Source organism: Mastacembelus armatus, chromosome 17 (assembly GCF_900324485.2).
Source record: "Mastacembelus armatus chromosome 17, fMasArm1.2, whole genome shotgun sequence".
NCBI classification, from domain to species: domain Eukaryota; kingdom Metazoa; phylum Chordata; class Actinopteri; order Synbranchiformes; family Mastacembelidae; genus Mastacembelus; species Mastacembelus armatus.
Window position 1 is genome coordinate 20,817,228 of NC_046649.1, and position 18,390 is coordinate 20,835,617.

Consider the following 18,390-nt stretch of genomic DNA (forward strand, 5'->3'; position numbering starts at 1 on the left):
CGGACCAGATATCCGTTTTTCTTATGAAAGAACATCTGCACAACCCAGGTCCTTTCCATCTACAAGTTGCTTCACTGAGCAGGTAAGAATCTGTTGTTTCTTAGCTGAATGACATGAATCCACAAGCTCAGCCTCTGGCTTTCTGTAGCCTGGATAACAGACACCTTATAATAGAAGCTATTTCTGATCCATCCATCAGGCGTAGTGCGTCATCTTGATTGTCACAGTCAGTCTCTTGTTGCGTCCATCCACCTATTGCACATTATTCCAGGCTACACAGGACGAGGACTCCATTTTACTGTGCAAATATTTCATAGACACACCATGTCTCTATGTCCACATACACGTTTAACTCAAGTTCCTTGGACTTACATGGGGCTTATGTAAGAAATCCCAGTAGGCCTGTAGTTTGGCCAGTAAGTCCACACACACATATAGACAACACACACAACCCCCTAAGGCATTTTAGGAAACATGCAACACAGTGAAAATGGCTCTAATGTGCATATGACACACTGCTTCAGGGTTAGACTTTCCTTCCAAGAAACAAGCATCTAATTGTCAAAGTCTTGTCTTTTACTCATTTTGCTTTTAAATTGAGTGAAATGACTGGTAGAGTCCAGGAAGTGCAATCATCAGGAGAAGCAACACAGAAAAGACAGTCCTTGTTAACGTAGAAAGGACAAATATATCAAGATGAATTAAAGGGGCAACAGAGGTGAAAGGCTTCTGTTTCTTTTCATCATTTGTCAGTGAATTGCTCATTAATTTAATCATTTCATGTGGTAACTGTGTTGTTTTCTATTCCAGGTTTCAGTCAAGCAAACAAATGGTCCAATCAATAGCTACTGGACTGCCATAGGGAAGATTTCAAAAACACGCTAATACACTTGAGGCCATGGCACTGGAGAACTCAGTCTTACCCTGCCACCCTGACTCCCTTTCACTCCCCGTGGAGGAGAAAGGGGAAGGGGAGGAAGTGGAGGTGGCCACTGAGGCCACCGCCTCCACGGGAGTCTTCAACCTGTCGGAGGAGCTGGGTCACGTAGTCACCACAGAGACGGCACCGTCCCCTCCAACCTCGGCCAGGGTCAACAGGTCGTTCCAGGACAAGCTGGCTGAGCGGGAGGCCAAAGCCATTCAGCACAGGAAGAAGACTCCGGGGGTGGAGAAGGAGAGGGGGCGATTTGGATGGGGTGAGTGACAGTGTGACTTCCTATCCTTGATGGTCCCGAGACTGGTACATGGTTAAATAAATAACTGCTGTTTGTTCACTGCAAGTCTGGACAAAGCTGATTGAAGGTTGCAAGAACATAACTATTGATTCTGTTGGTGCACATTTAACCTCTACAGACACAGGCAGCTATTAACGGACTCTGGAATGTGCATTATCGTTTCTTCTCTAATAGTAGTATTGACTGGACCTGTGCACCTCCTTTTTTCTCCTCATCTCTTTTGCAATAGTTGTGAATCTCCTCTAATTTTGACCATGCTGCAGTGCTTCACCCTTCAGCGATTTCAACTGTCTTGCACATATTTTTTCATTAGGCCTCTCCAGTAGCCCTGCTCTGTTTGCTCCAGTTTCTCTGCTCATTGTCATACATCTTTCTGAAAAAAAGATAAAACTGTTAATTAAAGAACCGCAAATCTGTGTCGCTTTGGCTGTTTGGGCATATGTTGTTTTTGTGCATGGACACTGCTATTACAGTTGAGCTACAGTGAAGTTAGGCAACAGAAAACCTTTCAACGGTTCTGGTGTCACCATCTCAAAAAGTAGCAAACGTACAAGGACCTACATTTTTAGAAATTTGAACTAAAATATGAACATGCAGCAGAAGCTGATCATAGAAAAGACAAGTAGACTGGTATTTTGGGCTGGAATATTCCTTTAGACCAATTTTTATTTGTTTAAATCCACAAACAATTGTTTTGCATCCTGCTTATGCCATAATCACAGCTCTGATAGGGTGCATCTACAGTAAAAAGGCTCTACAAAGAAGAAAAACATCAATAGCCTTTTGGACGGTACAGTAACTAAAGCCTTTCTTCTGTTAGTGTTTGATGATGTTGTCCCATCATACTTCATTTGCTCTCTCTTCCTCACCTGCCTGTTTTGATTTCTGTTATTCCTTCTTCACTAGCCTGACTTTACTCTGAGCCACACTGCTTCTCTCTAAAGTAGTTTTGTCCCCTGGCACGTTCCTCTGTTTATCCTTCAATCTCTTTACGTGCTTTCATTCAACCTGCAGTCAGACTTGAAATGAAGCTTCAAACAGCAAACTCTTTCAGATATTTGGTAACTCAGACCCTGCGTATATTTTAAAGTTTTCTGAGGGGGTTGAAAAGGGTTCTTGGAAGCCAGGGTTACACAACACACACCTATGAAGACTTGACTTCATGCTTGTTTCTGGAGAAAATTTTCAAAACCAAGACTGCAGGGGTTTTCCACAAGAGTCAGAGCTCTTATTTTCAGCTTTATATATACAACTCATAACTTATCCTAACTTCTGTAACCAAATTGTGTTGCTTCTCCTCTGTCCCTCTCTTGTTTCACTTGGCACCCTATCACCTTGTTTCTCAGCAGCTCGGACTCGGCGTAAGAGGCAGCGTTATGTCGAGAAGAATGGTCGCTGCAATGTGCAGCACGGTAACATGCGGGAAACCTACCGCTACCTGACTGACATCTTCACCACACTGGTGGACCTCAACTGGCGCTGCTCGCTCTTTGTCTTTGTCATGGCCTATGCTGTCACATGGCTCTTCTTCGGGGCCATCTGGTATCTCATAGCCTACTGCAGGTAAGATTCATTAACGAAGGACACACATTTTATTTGGGCTGCTTTGGTCCTGAGCCATGTAGGGGTCAAAACATTTTCAGTATGACCGAACACTACTCAGACTAATTCCCAATGACAATGAACATCATCTGAAGTCTCAAAATGACAATAATAATTAAAAGTCACTTTCAGATATTGTGGCAACGTGTGTATTCCCCAAAACAAGACTTTCCTAAATAGCTGCATCTTCTTTTCTGTTCCTCCTCTCAGGTACTTAAAGGAAGAGTTTGCCAGCTATGCATTTTCATCTTCTTGATATTTAGACAAGCAGATGGATTCCACTCTCATAGCAATTTATTAAACATGCTACAAGTAAGAGATGGTTATTGTAGTTTTGTTACAAAATGTTTTTACTCCTAAATTGTGTTTGACTGTTTCCTTATTTCCTGCCTTTATGCTAAGCTAAGCTAACAGTCTCTTGCCTGTAGAGTGATATTAACATGATTTTATTTTTATAATGATATTAATATAATATTACTAGAGTGATATTAATGTAGCGAGAGTGGTATCGATCTTCTTATCTACCTCTTGGCAAGAAAGCAAATACTTATTTCTGAAAATGTCAAACCATCCATTTAATTAAATAATCACAAGATAACCCAGCCTTTTCTAACAGATTAAAGATGGAGGATAATACTGTGTGTGAGTGTTACAAGCCATTTTTGCAATGAGGCCAAAACATGCAGCCAAAGAAGCAGATGACAGAGCGGTAATAATTATTGTTAGGATATATTAAAGGACGATGTGTTGCCTCTTCACTAGATGTGTCTGCTGGATCCCCTGCTCTAATTTAGCTAACGTATTCCTCTCGTAAAATCAGGACTTTTTTTTATCAATTACAGGCCACTCTTGGTGGTGCCAAAGAGCTGTCGGTGTTGCTGCAATTCCTTGGTCACCAACACAGGTCAATAAAAGTCATAGATCATATAAATTACTGAACACCACTTTCATTAATTAGCTCTCTGGCTGGAGCCGTGTTAATCAGGGACATTAGCCTGTGTAGTGTGTGTTTGGAAGGAAAAACCGCAGACTCTAAGTGGTGCAGACTGAAAAACCGGCAGATATTGTATATGATGATATACGACGGACAAAGTAGGTTTTTGCTGCATCGAGAAAAAGTGACAGCATGGATGTTAGGGTAATCATTAAGGCTAAACGTTATGAATCGGATTACCACTAATTCATTATAACAATTAGCTGGAAAGCAGAAGGAGAGATATGTTGTATCATTACACGTACTGTATACTCCTGCACCCCTGGTCTAAAAATATCAATCTTCTCACCTTGTCTATTTTTCCTTCTTGACACCCACTTTGTCACCTCCCCCTTTCCCTTTCTCACACATTCTCCTCCTTTTCTTCCCAAGGGGTGATTTGGACCATCTGGAGGATCAGAATTGGACACCATGCGTCAACAATGTTAATGGCTTCATCTCGGCCTTCCTCTTCTCCATCGAGACAGAGACCACCATTGGCTACGGCCACCGTGTCATCACTGACCAGTGTCCAGTGGGCACAATGCTTCTGCTGCTGCAAGCTATACTGGGATCAATGGTCAACGCCTTCATGGTGAGCACCATGGCTGGCACATGTTAGTCAATAATAACTATAATTAGATTTTTTGAAGAGACACTATAATGTTAATATTATTGATAAAGAAGACAATTGAATCCCTTTCTGGATCTTACAAAGTATTTTGAGTCTATTAGACTAAATCAAAGTTTAAGCATTTTGATATAAAACCTAAACTCACATGATCATATAGGAAGATTTGTGCAGAATGATTTCACAGTTAACTGAATACTTGGAAAAAGGTCATAGTGACTCTGGAACCTGCTGCAGCTTAAAGAAACATAAAAAGTGGAAAACATTGGCTTTGTGGCCATTCAAGGGACCTGACTAAGTGATACCAGAAGTAAAACAACAAGCTAAAACAGTACATGTAGTAAGTTCAGCTTTATGAAATAAAACTGTACTTACTTTTTCTGTCTTGAGCCAAGAGACGAGCGAATGTATGAATACTATACAGACAAAAGCAAAACAAAACAAAACCAAAAAAATGAATTCACTAATTCATTGTGGATGCTGTTCTTTTTGAAAACATATATTTCCTTTGAAAGTGTTGATGGAGCAGGATTTTTCACTCGTCTGAGGAATCCACACACTGACGCCCAGGCAGAGTCATGTTTATGCATGTTTGAGATGTGGAAACTTGCCATTTTAGCAACTGATGGAAATGTGGGCTGTTTTACTATGAAAACATGATTGAAACTGAGGTTAATTTAAGTGTCACTACTGTTTGAATCAGTGAAAAATGAAAATAGCTCTATTGATAAAATGAATAAGCTTGGTCTGTATGGAGCCCTCATAATGAATGTTTTCCAGCTGTAGTAGTGTACATGAGGACTATTTGTCTGTTTAGCTGACACATTAATTAAGAATACTGAATAACAAGTAAGCATTCATTTTTCACTGATCCTCTGCTGTTTTCCTTAGTGGAAAAAATAAAGGACAGCATCTCTCTTTAAGGTTTAAACCCTCCCATCTGTCCAGGTTGGCTGTATGTTTGTGAAGATCTCCCAGCCCAACAAACGAGCTGAAACGCTGGTGTTCTCTAAACACGCAGTCATCTCTCTGAGAGACGACAAACTCTGCCTGATGTTCAGGGTCGGCGACCTGCGTAGCTCCCACATCGTAGGGGCCAACATGAGAGCCAAACTCATCAAGTCCAAACAGACTCAGGAGGGTGAGACTACCGGAGCACGCACTTAATAATTAATTCCTCTTTTATTTAATACCAAAAGTGACTCTGTGAAAACTACAGCTCACAGCACTGCTGCCACCGTGACAGCTCTCAGGGGTGGAAAGGAACGTAATTACAAATGATCTTTTCAGAATATTATAAAAACAATCATTTTGCTTCCAGGTAAGCAGGTTTTGTATTTACTGCTCTTAGACAGTCACAAATAGTAGAGTAGCTTACAGTTTAGCTGATATGAACCAGTCAGGAGGTTTTTCCTTCCTTCCTGTTCGAGGTGATTTTTGTGGCATTATGTACAAACACATTTTCTCTCCTAAGCTCTTTCTTCTCCCTTTTTCTCACCTGTCAGTTTATTGTCTCCCCCAGGTGAGTTTATCCCTCTGGATCAGACAGACATCAGCGTGGGCTTTGAGACAGGTGACGATCGCCTCTTCCTGGTCTCGCCATTAGTGATCTCCCATGAGATCAATGCACGCTCGCCCTTCTGGGACATGTCGCAAGCCCAACTGGAGAAGGAGGACTTTGAGATTGTGGTTATCCTGGAGGGAATGGTGGAGGCCACTGGTAAGGAATGGGTTAAACATGGTGTTATGAACAAAACTAAAACCCATTCATTCCCCAGTAAATCATCTTCAGTGCTCAGTGTTAACTGTTTACAGGTACATCCCAAAGGGGAATACCTGTTTATTATTTATTGTATTTTTTATATAAAATGATAAACATGTTATGAAATAAGAAAACTATCCTCGTTCAATTGTATAAGAAATAATACCTTGAAAATTGAATTTGACTGTAAAATTATAATGGCCCTTATGCTATAACTGCATGTTTTGCTACAACAACAAGAACTGAGCATTAGGAAATGAATCTTATAAATACATAAAAGCACATCTGATATAACAGTAATACCATCACTGTTTTATACAAAGCATATCCTCTAAAACCATCCATTAGAAAATGAAATTCCTCTTCAATGATGTCCAAGTTTAGATTGACAATTTCTGTTTGAGAGCTCTTCAACTCAGTGTACATTGTAATGTTGTGATCATGGAAACTACACACACACACACACACACATATATATATATATATATTTAGACAGATCAGTGAATGTGTGGGAACAAAACTGGATAGTAATCACTGGCACCGACCATGTGGATGTTTTTGAGGTCTTACACTCTAGAGGCTTATCAAGATTTTAAGAGGTCTGGATTTACAGTGTACTCACTGGGAAAGTCACTCACAGCAAAACAGTCTGGTCACAGCTCTTCTCAGAAGCTACATATTTAAAGGCAGCTTAACACCTCTGTCTTTTTTCTTGAACGTTTATTTAATGTTTTTGGCTGCATTGACTTGTACTTGTCTTACTGTCTGACAACTACTAAATCCAAACTGGTCTGGCTGGGACAAGTTGCCAGCTAGCTGTATTTGCTATATGCACGCGTTTGGGCGAACCGTGTGTATCTCTTTTTCTTTATTCCCTCTTCATATCGTCTTGTCAGTTTCATTCTGAGAGGGTAATATATTCAACTGTTCCTCTCTGTTTGGCAAGAATCCAGTGTATCAGAGCTATTCATGATGCATCTCCACGAGGTAAAGGTGGACTCTCTGCCTACTCCAAATATTGATTCCCTTACTCAGAGTGCTATGGAGAGTTACAAAAAAGTAGCTGACAGTCTAATAACTCTGCTGCAGAGAGTATTCATATAATGACAGCTTTCCACTTAAATTGTTTGTGACTGAATGAGTAAATTTATTATCTCTGCATTACAGTTTCAGATGTGGTGCTTTGATTTCTGCTTAGTTTTTTTAGTGCCAGTTAAGCTCAGTCAATCCTGTGCTGAGTAAATGTTGTTGGGAGTGATGTGTAACATGAATTTATGTACTCACTGGTTTGTGTGTGTGTTCAGGGATGACGTGTCAGGCGAGGAGCTCCTATCTAGCAGAGGAGGTGATGTGGGGTCACAGATTCAGCCCAATGATGTGTCTGGCAGAGGGTTTTTTTGACATTGACTACGGAGCCTTTCATCACACGTTTGAGGTAATGTCTCTTAAAGCTGGTGAGACAAGGGCTTACTAAAGACTAATATTGGTGTTTGACTTTGCAGCCTGGGTGAGCTGTCTATTATGACACAGGAATCAAACTGTTGCAACTCACTGATATCAGGGTCAAATACTTGATCTATAAAATCAATTCAATAGTGGTTTATTTATATATCACAGTCTTTCTATCTGAAAAAGTAAAGCCTGTGTAGCTGTTTCCTAGAATTTATTTTAAAGGATAAGCTCAGCGTAACAGCAGATTTACTAATAATATACATTTTGTTGGCGGTGTGTATCGCCTTTTAGAGTCTCTAAATTTGGTCTGGACGAAGACCATATGACACTGTGTTCAGATAATAGCAGTGTAATGTGTGTTAGTAAAAAATGCATCAAAACTTGTGAACAATAAAATGAAAAGGTTTTAGGTTTTGGTGTCAGTCCCTCAGAATCACAGAGCAAGAGCTTCTTTCTGCCAGTAGCATCAGCAGAGACGAATGCACAGTAAATACATGACGTCTGACTAAGGAAAACTGGAACAGCTCTTGCTCTGTTATCCCTATTCCTGTCTCCACCTACACATGTAACCACGAGCTGACATCTCATATTCTCTTGTGGTTGTTAAAAGGCATGCTGGGAAATGTAGGAACTCTGACTGATTATTTATGCTTATACTTGTAGGGACAAGTATGTTACATGAACTGATGCCACATAGTAACACTTTATAGCCTAAACTAGTTTGCCATGCCCCTCGTGAGATGAGCCTTAATAGAAACGTGCACAACTAAAGAGGAAGGCACAATCGAAATAAAGCAAAAAACATAATGCAATATCTTTTTTTAAAGAAATGCTTCAAATGCAGATTAAAAATATGCAAATCATGTTTCACTTCTATTGATTATTTGCCACCAACTTCCCCAAGACAACTTGGAGCTGTAGAAATAGATGAGTCAGGTATATGGATTAATTGTAGTGGTGCTGTTTGGGCTGCTGTTCCCTGGCAGTGATGTTTTGAGCTACATGCTAATATCCGCACGCTAACACAGTCACAATGATAATGCTAAAACACTGATGTTTAGCAGGTGTAATGTTAACTATGGTAGCATGCCAACATTTGCTAATTAGTATATACAAATATGTATATTTGATGGTGATGCTAGTTAAAGAAAAGTCATCACCAAAGTAATCACAGTTCCTCCTGAGCAGGACATGAACTCCTGGTCTAAATTCCATGCAGTACAGTTGGAAATGTCAATCTGAAGGTTTTGGTAGAGGAAAAGTCTTTTTGAGTCAACCTCTGGGGACAATGAATGTTCATGGCAAATTTGATGACACTCCCATAGCCAAAGTGGTGGACTGACCGATCAACAGAGATCACTACAGCCATGATGCTGACATGGTCAAAATGTGTCTTTGAATGTGGCTTCTGGACATTGAAACCGATGCTTTAGTGATTTGACCAGCTGTTATGTTCTCCTTGCCAAGGTGGACACGCCCTCCTGCTCGGCACGAGAGCTCTCATTGGCTGCAGCTAGACTTGATGCTCATCTCTACTGGTCAATCTCCAGCAGGCTGGATGAAGAGCCCACATTGGCCAACCAGGCGGCCAAGCAGCCAGACAGCAGCTCGGCCAACAGCAAAGGAGGAGAGCCGACCTTCATTCTCGGAGAAATGACTGATATCCAGGAGCAAACAGGACTGGGAGAATTAAACGGCAGCGTCGCCACCGATCAGTCCGAGTCAGAGGCCTAGAACAGAGAATGTTTACAAAGACCTTTAGTATATCACCACCACATGACGGTTAGTGTTTGCAGATCTTTTCTTGAGTAGTTTCATTAGCCACAATTCTTTACTATATGTCATATCTTATGTTACCATATGAAGGTGTTTATTTCTTGATTTCTATGTTGATCTTTGTTATACGTATATGTTATGTGTGCTATCTCTTTTCAGATGGTTGTGTTAGCTCCAATCACCCTTGCCTATATTTACATTTAAATGACAATACTATGCTTTCGGTGGGGTCAACAATAGTATATCCTGTGGCCCAAGGGGGAATGTTAAACAGTTACAAGTCATTTGCCTTGTTGGGCAAAAAGCTATGGACAGGATGTATGTATGTGCAAAGTGAAATATATGGTTAGTTCATGTTTAAGTTACAGTGCATAGATAATTTAACTTTACCTGTGCATGAATATCACTAGATGATATTGAGGTATAGACTGGAATTGTAGTAATCTCCCAGTTTCTTTAGATACAGAGATTGTCCTAAGATCTATTGTACATTAAAACAGGTATTAACAGGGTGGAAAAGTAACACCAGCCCAAATGTATGTAGTATGCTAAAATTTAAAAAAAAAAAAAAAAGAAACACAAAAAAAATTGGTGCTAGAAAACATTTAGAAAAACTATTTGACAAACTAGTGACAGTGGCCAGTGAATTGTAGCCATTGGAAAACAAAGCTGGTTCCATGCCCTGAGTATAAACAATTTATCGTCAGGAGGCACAAAGTATTATGTTTGTTAATAAACATGAATTTGCTGACATTCCTAACCTCACTCAGCACATTATGCAGAATAGTACATATCTAAAATCTTTAACATAGAGACAGGTTAACACTCGAGTGTGTCTGTGGCTTCATTTCACATACAACGTGTAGCACAAGGATTATCTATCTTTTGTCCCCAGCCAAATAGAAATTAAAAGCACAACCGTGTCCTGCTCAGTTCAGCCCTAACCCTGCTTCTGCTGCTGTGTATATATGTGGCCATTTTTACTTGATGTTTTTAATATTTATTATAAGGCACCAATTAGAATTAATAAACTGCAGTATATTCCAGAGCAACTGTCTCACATTGTGTGGTGTTCATCCGTACACACTGTCTAATCCAACAAACGTCTCAGGATTCAGAGAAAAGTACTTGGTTCTGAAAAAGGGGGATACAGTTTTAAGACACCTATACTTTTATGTCACTGCATTTCACAGATCAGTTAAATCTATATAACCACCTTATAAAGGGTTAAACTTATATTAAAGAGTAAATATCTTAGCAGTATATACATTTGTTAAAATTTGCTTCACCTCTACCACCCAATAAAACACTGCTCAAAGAGTAATAAAGCTGTAATAATAAATAAATAAATAAGATTTATTATATATATATCATACCCTCAAGAGCATCAAATGCCAAGAAAATACTAGTATTTCAGAATTATAGTTAAGGACAACACTGCAGTGTGTGTCCTAAATTATTTTCACACTGGCTTCTAGATGTAAACTGTTTCTATATAGAAAATGAATATTTACATATAGAAATAATCCTTGTGTGAAACTTTTTCCTCTTTATTCCTTATTAACTTCTAGCAAATTGATTGATTAGCTAGTAAGCGACTATTTGACTGCTTTTAAAAGCATCTTTACATTATTAATTGATACTAGGCCCATACCATCAAACCCACACTAACAACCACCAGGAACAACTTAGGGTTCAGAGTCTTGTCCAAGGACACCTCGACTGGAAAAGCTGGGGATCAAACTGCCAACACACTCTACCCACTGATCCACAGTCCTCCAATATTAAACTTTTTATATTTGTCTCATGTCAAGCCTCACAGTGAGATGTGCAGCATTAGAAATTCAGGGCTGGATCTAAGTACCAGGGGAAGTCAGCATATTGTGTTACTAGGCAGAATCCCAGTTTAAAAAAAAAGAAAAAGAAGACATGTTTTTCTCCATTTTGGCTGCTAGGTGGCGATAATAAAATCCCACAATTCCTCCTCCAGCCAGTCGCACAGCCCTATTGGTGTGTAATGAGATGGGGTCCCCCTCTCAGCTGTCTCCAAGGCAACTGGGGCTGGGGACAGGGAGAGGGCAGAGAGTGTGTGTGTTTATCTGTGTGTGTGTTAATGTGCGTTTGAACTGGACCATCACGACTGATAGGACACTTTATGAGGTTCGTCAGAGAATTTGTTTGATGTTTGTGTAAAAACGGACGACGGTGGTGCACAGCAGTGTCCTTCAGGTGGAAAAGAACGAATGCCCTTGACACAGAAGTCATGAAGGTCACTGACAGTTTTTCTTATTTTTGATCTTGTCTCAATAGAAATAAGTCAAAAATCATACATAAATACAATTTTTAGCATCTAAATAAGCCAGTTTTTGGAGTTTTTGGTTACTGACAAGGATGAAACAGGACAAGTTGTAAATGTATCTCTTGAGTAGAACAGAGAAGAAATCTCATCTAATGCTGGAAACATACAGCCTCGGCAGACATGTTACTTTCACGCTCACCTCACCTTGTGTGAGATCAGACATATTTTTTGGGTGTGAAAGGCCAAATGGAAGTTTAAATAGTTATCAGTGATTTTCAGTTCACCCCAGAGTTGAACCCCATGTGTCATTTCCAAGTTCTAATTATGATTTTAATGAGAGGCTGCTTTGCATGATCCCCACTGAGCCAAAATCAATGTTTCACTCACTTCAAGCCAAATAGAAAATGTAAAAAAAAAAACTTCCACACGAAAACTGTTATACTAAATATTAAAAGCTGTTAAGGTATATAGACATTTACATTCAAATGTCAATGTAAAACCTACTGCACTGATAGTTAAATGGACACTTCAAAGTTCATCATTGTGTAAACAGGTAAAGCCTGAGACAAACTGACAGTCATTATGTTAATGTGCTTTATGGCTCCTGGTGGAAATGTTCTTCTAATAAATACCTTAATCAAATGACAGCACTCGTGAAAATGATCATTTATATTGATAAACATACTGAATTATCGTACAGTTTCTCTCAGCTCTAGAGTGGATTTATCATTGCTCATTGCTCTGATTTTACGTGTGCGACTTTATCGTTCTTATTCAGTCTCACCACTCTCAATGTTATTTTCCTACAAAAACCTCAAAAAAGTCCACTCCATACTCCCAGTCCAGCACAAAACACCTGACGCAGAAAATTAGTCAGTATTCTGTAAACACAGCGGATCATTTAGCAGCTAAAGCACCTGTGAATTGCTTCAGGTTTTAGCAGAAATAAATCAGAGCTAAAGGAAACACTTACTCAAATGCTGAGTGTTGAACTGAGACCATCATGTACCTAAAACCTTAAGGGTGTCCCATACACTAATGAGATTTCCTGCTGGTTTTATTTGTCCAAATTCAGTTTCCTGTATAGTCCACTATCATGCATTTTAAAGCCACCAGCCTTCGCCAAATCCTGAACAACTTAGTCTGATTTTAATTCCTTATGTGAAAAATACGCAGCAACATTTCTTGAATGTGTAATGAACTGAATCTGAATTCAGATATTCACCTGTAGCTCTCATAATAAGCACAATTAAAGATCAACGTTCAATCACTACATAAAAGTCTGTAATGTGAAGCCCAAAAGCCTTTGCCTGACAAATTCCCAAACCATATCTTTCCAAAAGGTGTAAATAGAAATACAGTGTTTGATCAGAGTTCACCATCTGATAATAAAAAAGGCCTTCTCACTTCCACAGTTATCTTGTGGCTTTTTCTTGGACATATCTCAGAGCCCTTTAGTCGCAGCAGTAAATTAGAAGCAAAGGCCTCCAGCCAGTTAAAAGCAGCCTGCCATGTGAAGTAGAGCAGAGCTGATACAGGTGTTAGACCACCCACTGTAGCATGCAGCAGGCTATGAAAAAGGCAAAGTAATTTTCCATCTGCCAAACATTAATATACAGTATGTCACACTGCCACAGCAGTCAGATAGAAACTACAGACTATCACTAAGTAAAGTCCAGGCCTAATGGAGGACTAACAGTGAAAATGATCAAGTCCTGATCAGAGCAAAAGGAGTTTTACTCAAGAGCAGGACCCAGCTGTGCAAAAGACAACGTTAAGCTCCTGGCAAAACAATCTCCAGTCCACTTAGTTCTGGAGCTTTTAAGCTTTCAATTAATTTTCTATTTCATGACAACTGTGCCAATTCCATCTGCTAAAAAAATATCATCAGATGAGCTCTAAAAGATCTACTAAAAGCCTTTGAGGTGAGACAGGGGCAGCGTGGTGGGGCTGTGGTTAGCACTGTCGTCTCACAGTAAGAAAGCTCTGTGCATGTGTTTGTCCTTCTATGTGTTGGCCCCGTGATAAACTGGCAACCTGTACAGGATGTACTGCGTCTCTCACCCAGTGTCAGCTGGCATCAGCTCCAGCCCTCCCTCCACCTTTTGCAGGAAAAGCAGTGTAGTGAATGGTGAGATTGTTTTGTTAATTGCTGGTTCCAAGTTCAGGAAGAAATGCTGAAACAAAATGTACAGCACATTTTAAAGGCAAAGATAACAGGGAATGTTTGAAGGAAATGTACATGTTCACAGCCCTTCAGACTCGAACCAAATGCGTACTGGTAATATATTTATGTAGTGGAGTGAAAGCATATGTACAGGTCCTTTAACTTGGTGCTGGGGAGAAAATATCCCTAATATAATTAATAAAGAATTAGATTAGTGCTAAATAAAAGGTAACATAATCCACCTTTGCCAAGTGTATGAAAAAAAAGAATAAACTCAAGTACTATAAGGCACATAAACATCCACCAAATGGCATAAGTTACTGTATGTTACCATAGAGATGGGTCTCACTGGCAGAGCCTTGACAGTATGACGGGGAGCAGGAGAAGAGTTGCTACAGCGGTCTGTGTTCAGCTGGTGTGTGTGCCTGGCAAGCAGCACGTAAAATGGCCAGACATCTAACATAAAACCAACATATCTATACACTGATAGATACTAAAAGTTACGCTGTATAATATGACACGTGCTGTAGGCTGCAGTGTGAAAACAAGAACAAGCATCAAGTGGAGATGATAAATAAATCTGACATCATGGATTTGGATCCATGAAACCTCAAGAATTTTCTCCTTTACAGTTTTTATAGGTGTTAAATGACGGCATCTCACCCTCTGCTGGGCTCTAACAATACAAACTTAAAGACTGATCACTCAGTAAACACTGCACTGACTTGGCTATTTACTGAAATCCTTATTGGATGTAACATGCATGATATATTTGCCTGGGTAAAACTGTCCAGATCAGCCTGACAGCGTGAGAAATTATTAACAAAGGAAGCTCCCTGTTTTACCAAACTGCAAAAATGACAAAGTGGTCATGTTAATTCTTGAACATTTTTGGAATAACGCCAACTCAAGGACCACTTAACTATTTTTCTGAGCTTTTCAATTACGTTCCATGTTCTCCATCAGCAGAATTTCACTATAAAAGCGTGAGCAACGTAACAGGTGAACCTTGAGCTGAGCTCATTTTGTCACACATGCACACATCTGAGAAAAGCTTAAAAGCTGAATTCCAAAACTTTCTGCACATTATCATTTTCTGTAGCAGAGAAGTGCCTGAAATCCCAATCAAACCATAAGATCGACAGCATGAGGGTGCTGCATCACAATAGTGTCCAATGCCTTCCAAGTACAATCCGTCTGGTCAGGCTGACTGGAGGATCAAATGTGAGTCGACAGCGGCACATGCGTGGTTTGCATATTCAGCTATGTATTTAAGATGTTGAATGAAAATCAGCCGAAGCTAAGAGCACTCAGGTTAGCTGACTCTGACAACCAGGTGTCCTAGAATAAGGCCTGCACTGGGTCAAGACATCTCGGCACTTGGAGGACACTGCTTCCAAGATGAATGAATTTTATTTATTTTTTCAGCCTGGACTGATCCTAGCAAAAGGAACCAATCATCATTCATCACTAGCACAGCATAAAAGTGGCCATTGCCATTATATTTACCATCTCTAACTGATCAGTAGAGGTGGGACTCACTCGCCATCCAGCACTGGTTGTACTGAGCAGCTCCCAGAAGTAGATGCACGTAAATGAAACTCCTTGCCTGAAAAGTTAAAAAAAAAAGTGAAATGGGCGCAGTCCTGGGGTCATCCTACACCACCTCCCCAACGGTGAGTGGATCTCTGGGATGTGCTGCCCAGAACTACTCCGAACGAGGGATCCCTCAGAGTGCAGCATGTCACAGTTGGCACAGGAAGGCCTGAGCCCAGCACATTTAATTAGCCAAGCTGTCTTGGCATTGGATGGGAGGGGGGACACACACAGTGACGAGTCATCAACATCACCAAGGGCGCGGTACTGCTCACTGCCATAGTGCACAACTAAAACTTAAAAAGATGCGAGAGGGACGCATGCAGTTGTCAAAGAAAGACGGATTGAGTAATGCAGCAAAAAATAAGCACAAGCAGTGGCTGAATTTTCTTGTAGAAATGCATAAGGTGTGTTTCCTTCAGGGTTTCATGTAGCTCACAGCACCACATGCTTCTAGTTATCATTCCAGTCAATGTGCCACAATGAATGAAAAAATGACTGTTGCTATGAAAAAAAGCAAAGTTGGGAGAAAGAGTTTGGAAGAAACCATTCTGACATCCCTCTGTAGCTGCCTGCATGTGAGGAGCCCACCCCACCTCAGCTGTAGTGAGGAGAGCCCAGTCCAGGCAGCCAGCAACCAGCGCGTCTCTGCCTACCAATAGGCATGCTCGGCTCAGGCTCTGTGCAGTGCTCTCAGTCTCAGCAGCTGAAGCTGGGCGCAGGGGAACTGCGACGGCCGCGCCAAGCATCTTCCCAGGTATGCGTATCTCTGCCGCTACGCCCATATTCCTATTTGCAATGTTATGGCATCCTTGCTGCATGCTGTTCCCCGCTCTCCCGACACTGCCTTAATTCTAGGGAGGGGTTGCTGTGTGTTTTTTCGTGCCTCACGTAGCCTCCCGGATAGCGCAGGGCAGCGGGTCTTGGTAAACACTCACAGTCGGCGAAGACGCATCTGCAAAACCTGCTCGTTCACCGGGCGTCAACTTGCACACACCTCGAAATGTTCGCCCTTCGACAGACCCGAGCCGCCGCCGCCGCTGCTGCCGCTGCTGCTGTGGCGAGGCGGCGGAGGTGCGCTCGCCGCTGCGCTGCGTGCATTTCTCGGGGAGAATTTGCAGCGGGGTTATGATTTGGACAAAACAAAATCGTCAAAACAACCGCTGACTATATTTTCAACTTACAGTGCGTGCAGGTAGAGGGTTTTTATCTGGTAGGCGCAGGGCGAAGCAGGTAGTGATCTGAAAATCATTTCATAGCAGTCAATTTTAATGTAGGCTGTGCCATATAAGACTGCAGCAGGCTATAGCAGGGCTATAGTGGGTCATACTGTATCTATGCATAGGCAGCTGTTCCCTAAACAGTGATATATTATTGATACCAATGTGTTGTGATACAACAGATCTATTTCACATCATTATTCTTTCATACAGTGAGTTATCATCCAGGGGAAATGACGGTGAAGATGTTTTGAAGGGAAACTGATGGACTTAGTTAACAAAGTGCCGTGAATAGGAAACGTGCTGAACTTGTGCTTTAAATGAGTTTGCATAAGCAGTTTTTTCTGATTAGCCTGATCTGTGGCGCTCTGTTTTCCCTGTCACTAGGTAAGATGTAGGTACACTCCCTTAGCAGTTAGGGTGGTGCTGCCTTCTAGTGCTGATGTGTTACAGTGGCCACTACCTGTGCATGCAGTCTGCAAGGCCTGGCTGTGCATGAGGGGCCTCCGTCCCCCAGCTGCTGGGTGAGGGGGGTGTGTGTGTGTGTGTGCTTGGGTGAGTTTTGATCAATAAAACAAAAAACGTCAAAAGTTAAAGTCAATGTAGAGTCAGCCTCCAAATTAAAGTTGTGTTTTTAGGGCTGCACAGGAAAAGTTATCAATGACAGCTCGTCACATTAAAAATTGATGTGTGTTTTACAAAAGCAGAACTTTTGATCATCATCACTAATTAACTCACTGCTATATGACCTCAACAGCGATCCTTACAACAAACCCTGCTCTTAGCTCTGGCTAAATGTGAAAATGGTCACTAAGCAGATCAATTTGTGCATTTAAACATTTACTTGTGTGGTGATTAATGGTAGTTTTGTTGTTGCTATGCAAAATAAGGATCATGTGCTATGGAACCATAATCACTTGAAGCTGTGACCTTGTCAAAACAGGGCCACTGTGTGTCTGTTCACTCTGGTTTTCTCTGATAAACCTCTTTGTTAAAAGGAAGCTACTTTCCTATACAAGCCCATCTTCACCACCCCTGACTGTGCCTGCGTTTGACTAATTCAAGAAGCCCTTCAGTTGATTTTTTTTGCTGCATTTACCACACTATCTTTTCTCTCCACTTGAAGAGCCAGAAATAGTTGGAGGACTTATACATCAGAAGCTCTGTTTTTTTCTGATTTGTTGGTGTTATTTCAGGCTCTGCTAAGGCTCGTCTACTTACAGTGACATTCACAAACTGGCTAATCCATTTTCACGTGTTGTCCTTGAAAACATGGTCACTCAGTGTGGTCTTAGAGTAGAGATTTTCTGCTGAGCCTTATACATCTGGGTAGTATTAATTATCTCCAGGCTATAGGTTGATCTGAAGTCCTACAGTGAACCATGTGGTATGAAATATGCTTCAAAGCCAAAGACGACAACTGACTGCAAGGTGGACAAAGTTATGGAGTGAGAAATGTTAAGGTCACTTTAAGGTCAAGAGAAGAAGAGGGAATTTTTCTAAATCATTGAAATGAAATTGTCCATTAGATATTTTGCACCAGTGATGTTAATAGAGTTTTTCTGACTAAGGTAAAGTTTTTTGGAACTGTTTTCATACTCCATGTGGTCCAATTAGTCATTTAGTCGACCTTAGCAGCTACTGTTTGGGGTCAACAACAAAATGCCAACTGCTTGT

General features: G+C 40.8%; 1 protein-coding gene and 1 long non-coding RNA gene across 2 annotated transcripts in view; one reads left to right on the forward strand and one right to left on the reverse strand.

Moving 5' to 3' along the window:
* On the forward strand, positions 1–9,422 carry kcnj9 (potassium inwardly rectifying channel subfamily J member 9). Its single transcript, XM_026314012.2, has 8 exons — positions 1–82; positions 811–1,196; positions 2,585–2,798; positions 4,204–4,405; positions 5,390–5,582; positions 5,964–6,161; positions 7,508–7,638; positions 9,123–9,422. The coding sequence occupies exons 2-8, from the start codon at positions 899–901 to the stop codon at positions 9,387–9,389; spliced, it is 1,503 nt and encodes a 500-aa protein (XP_026169797.1). The 5' UTR covers positions 1–82; positions 811–898; the 3' UTR covers positions 9,390–9,422.
* Positions 7,358–18,390, reverse strand: part of LOC113134632 (uncharacterized) — a 25,401-nt gene continuing 14,368 nt past the window's right edge. Inside the window, exon 4 of the long non-coding RNA XR_003296080.2 lies at positions 7,358–9,385. This is a non-coding gene — a long non-coding RNA (uncharacterized LOC113134632). The remainder of the gene's footprint in view (positions 9,386–18,390) is intronic.

Coding starts and splice junctions, on each gene's coding strand:
- kcnj9 (XM_026314012.2), top strand. CDS start 899: ATGGCACTGGAGAACTCAGTCTTACCCTGCCACCCTGACTCCCTTTCA. Junction 1,197..2,584: donor GAGGGGGCGATTTGGATGGG/GTGAGTGACAGT, acceptor GTTTCTCAGCAG/CTCGGACTCGGCGTAAGAGG. Junction 5,583..5,963: donor GTCCAAACAGACTCAGGAGG/GTGAGACTACCG, acceptor TGTCTCCCCCAG/GTGAGTTTATCCCTCTGGAT.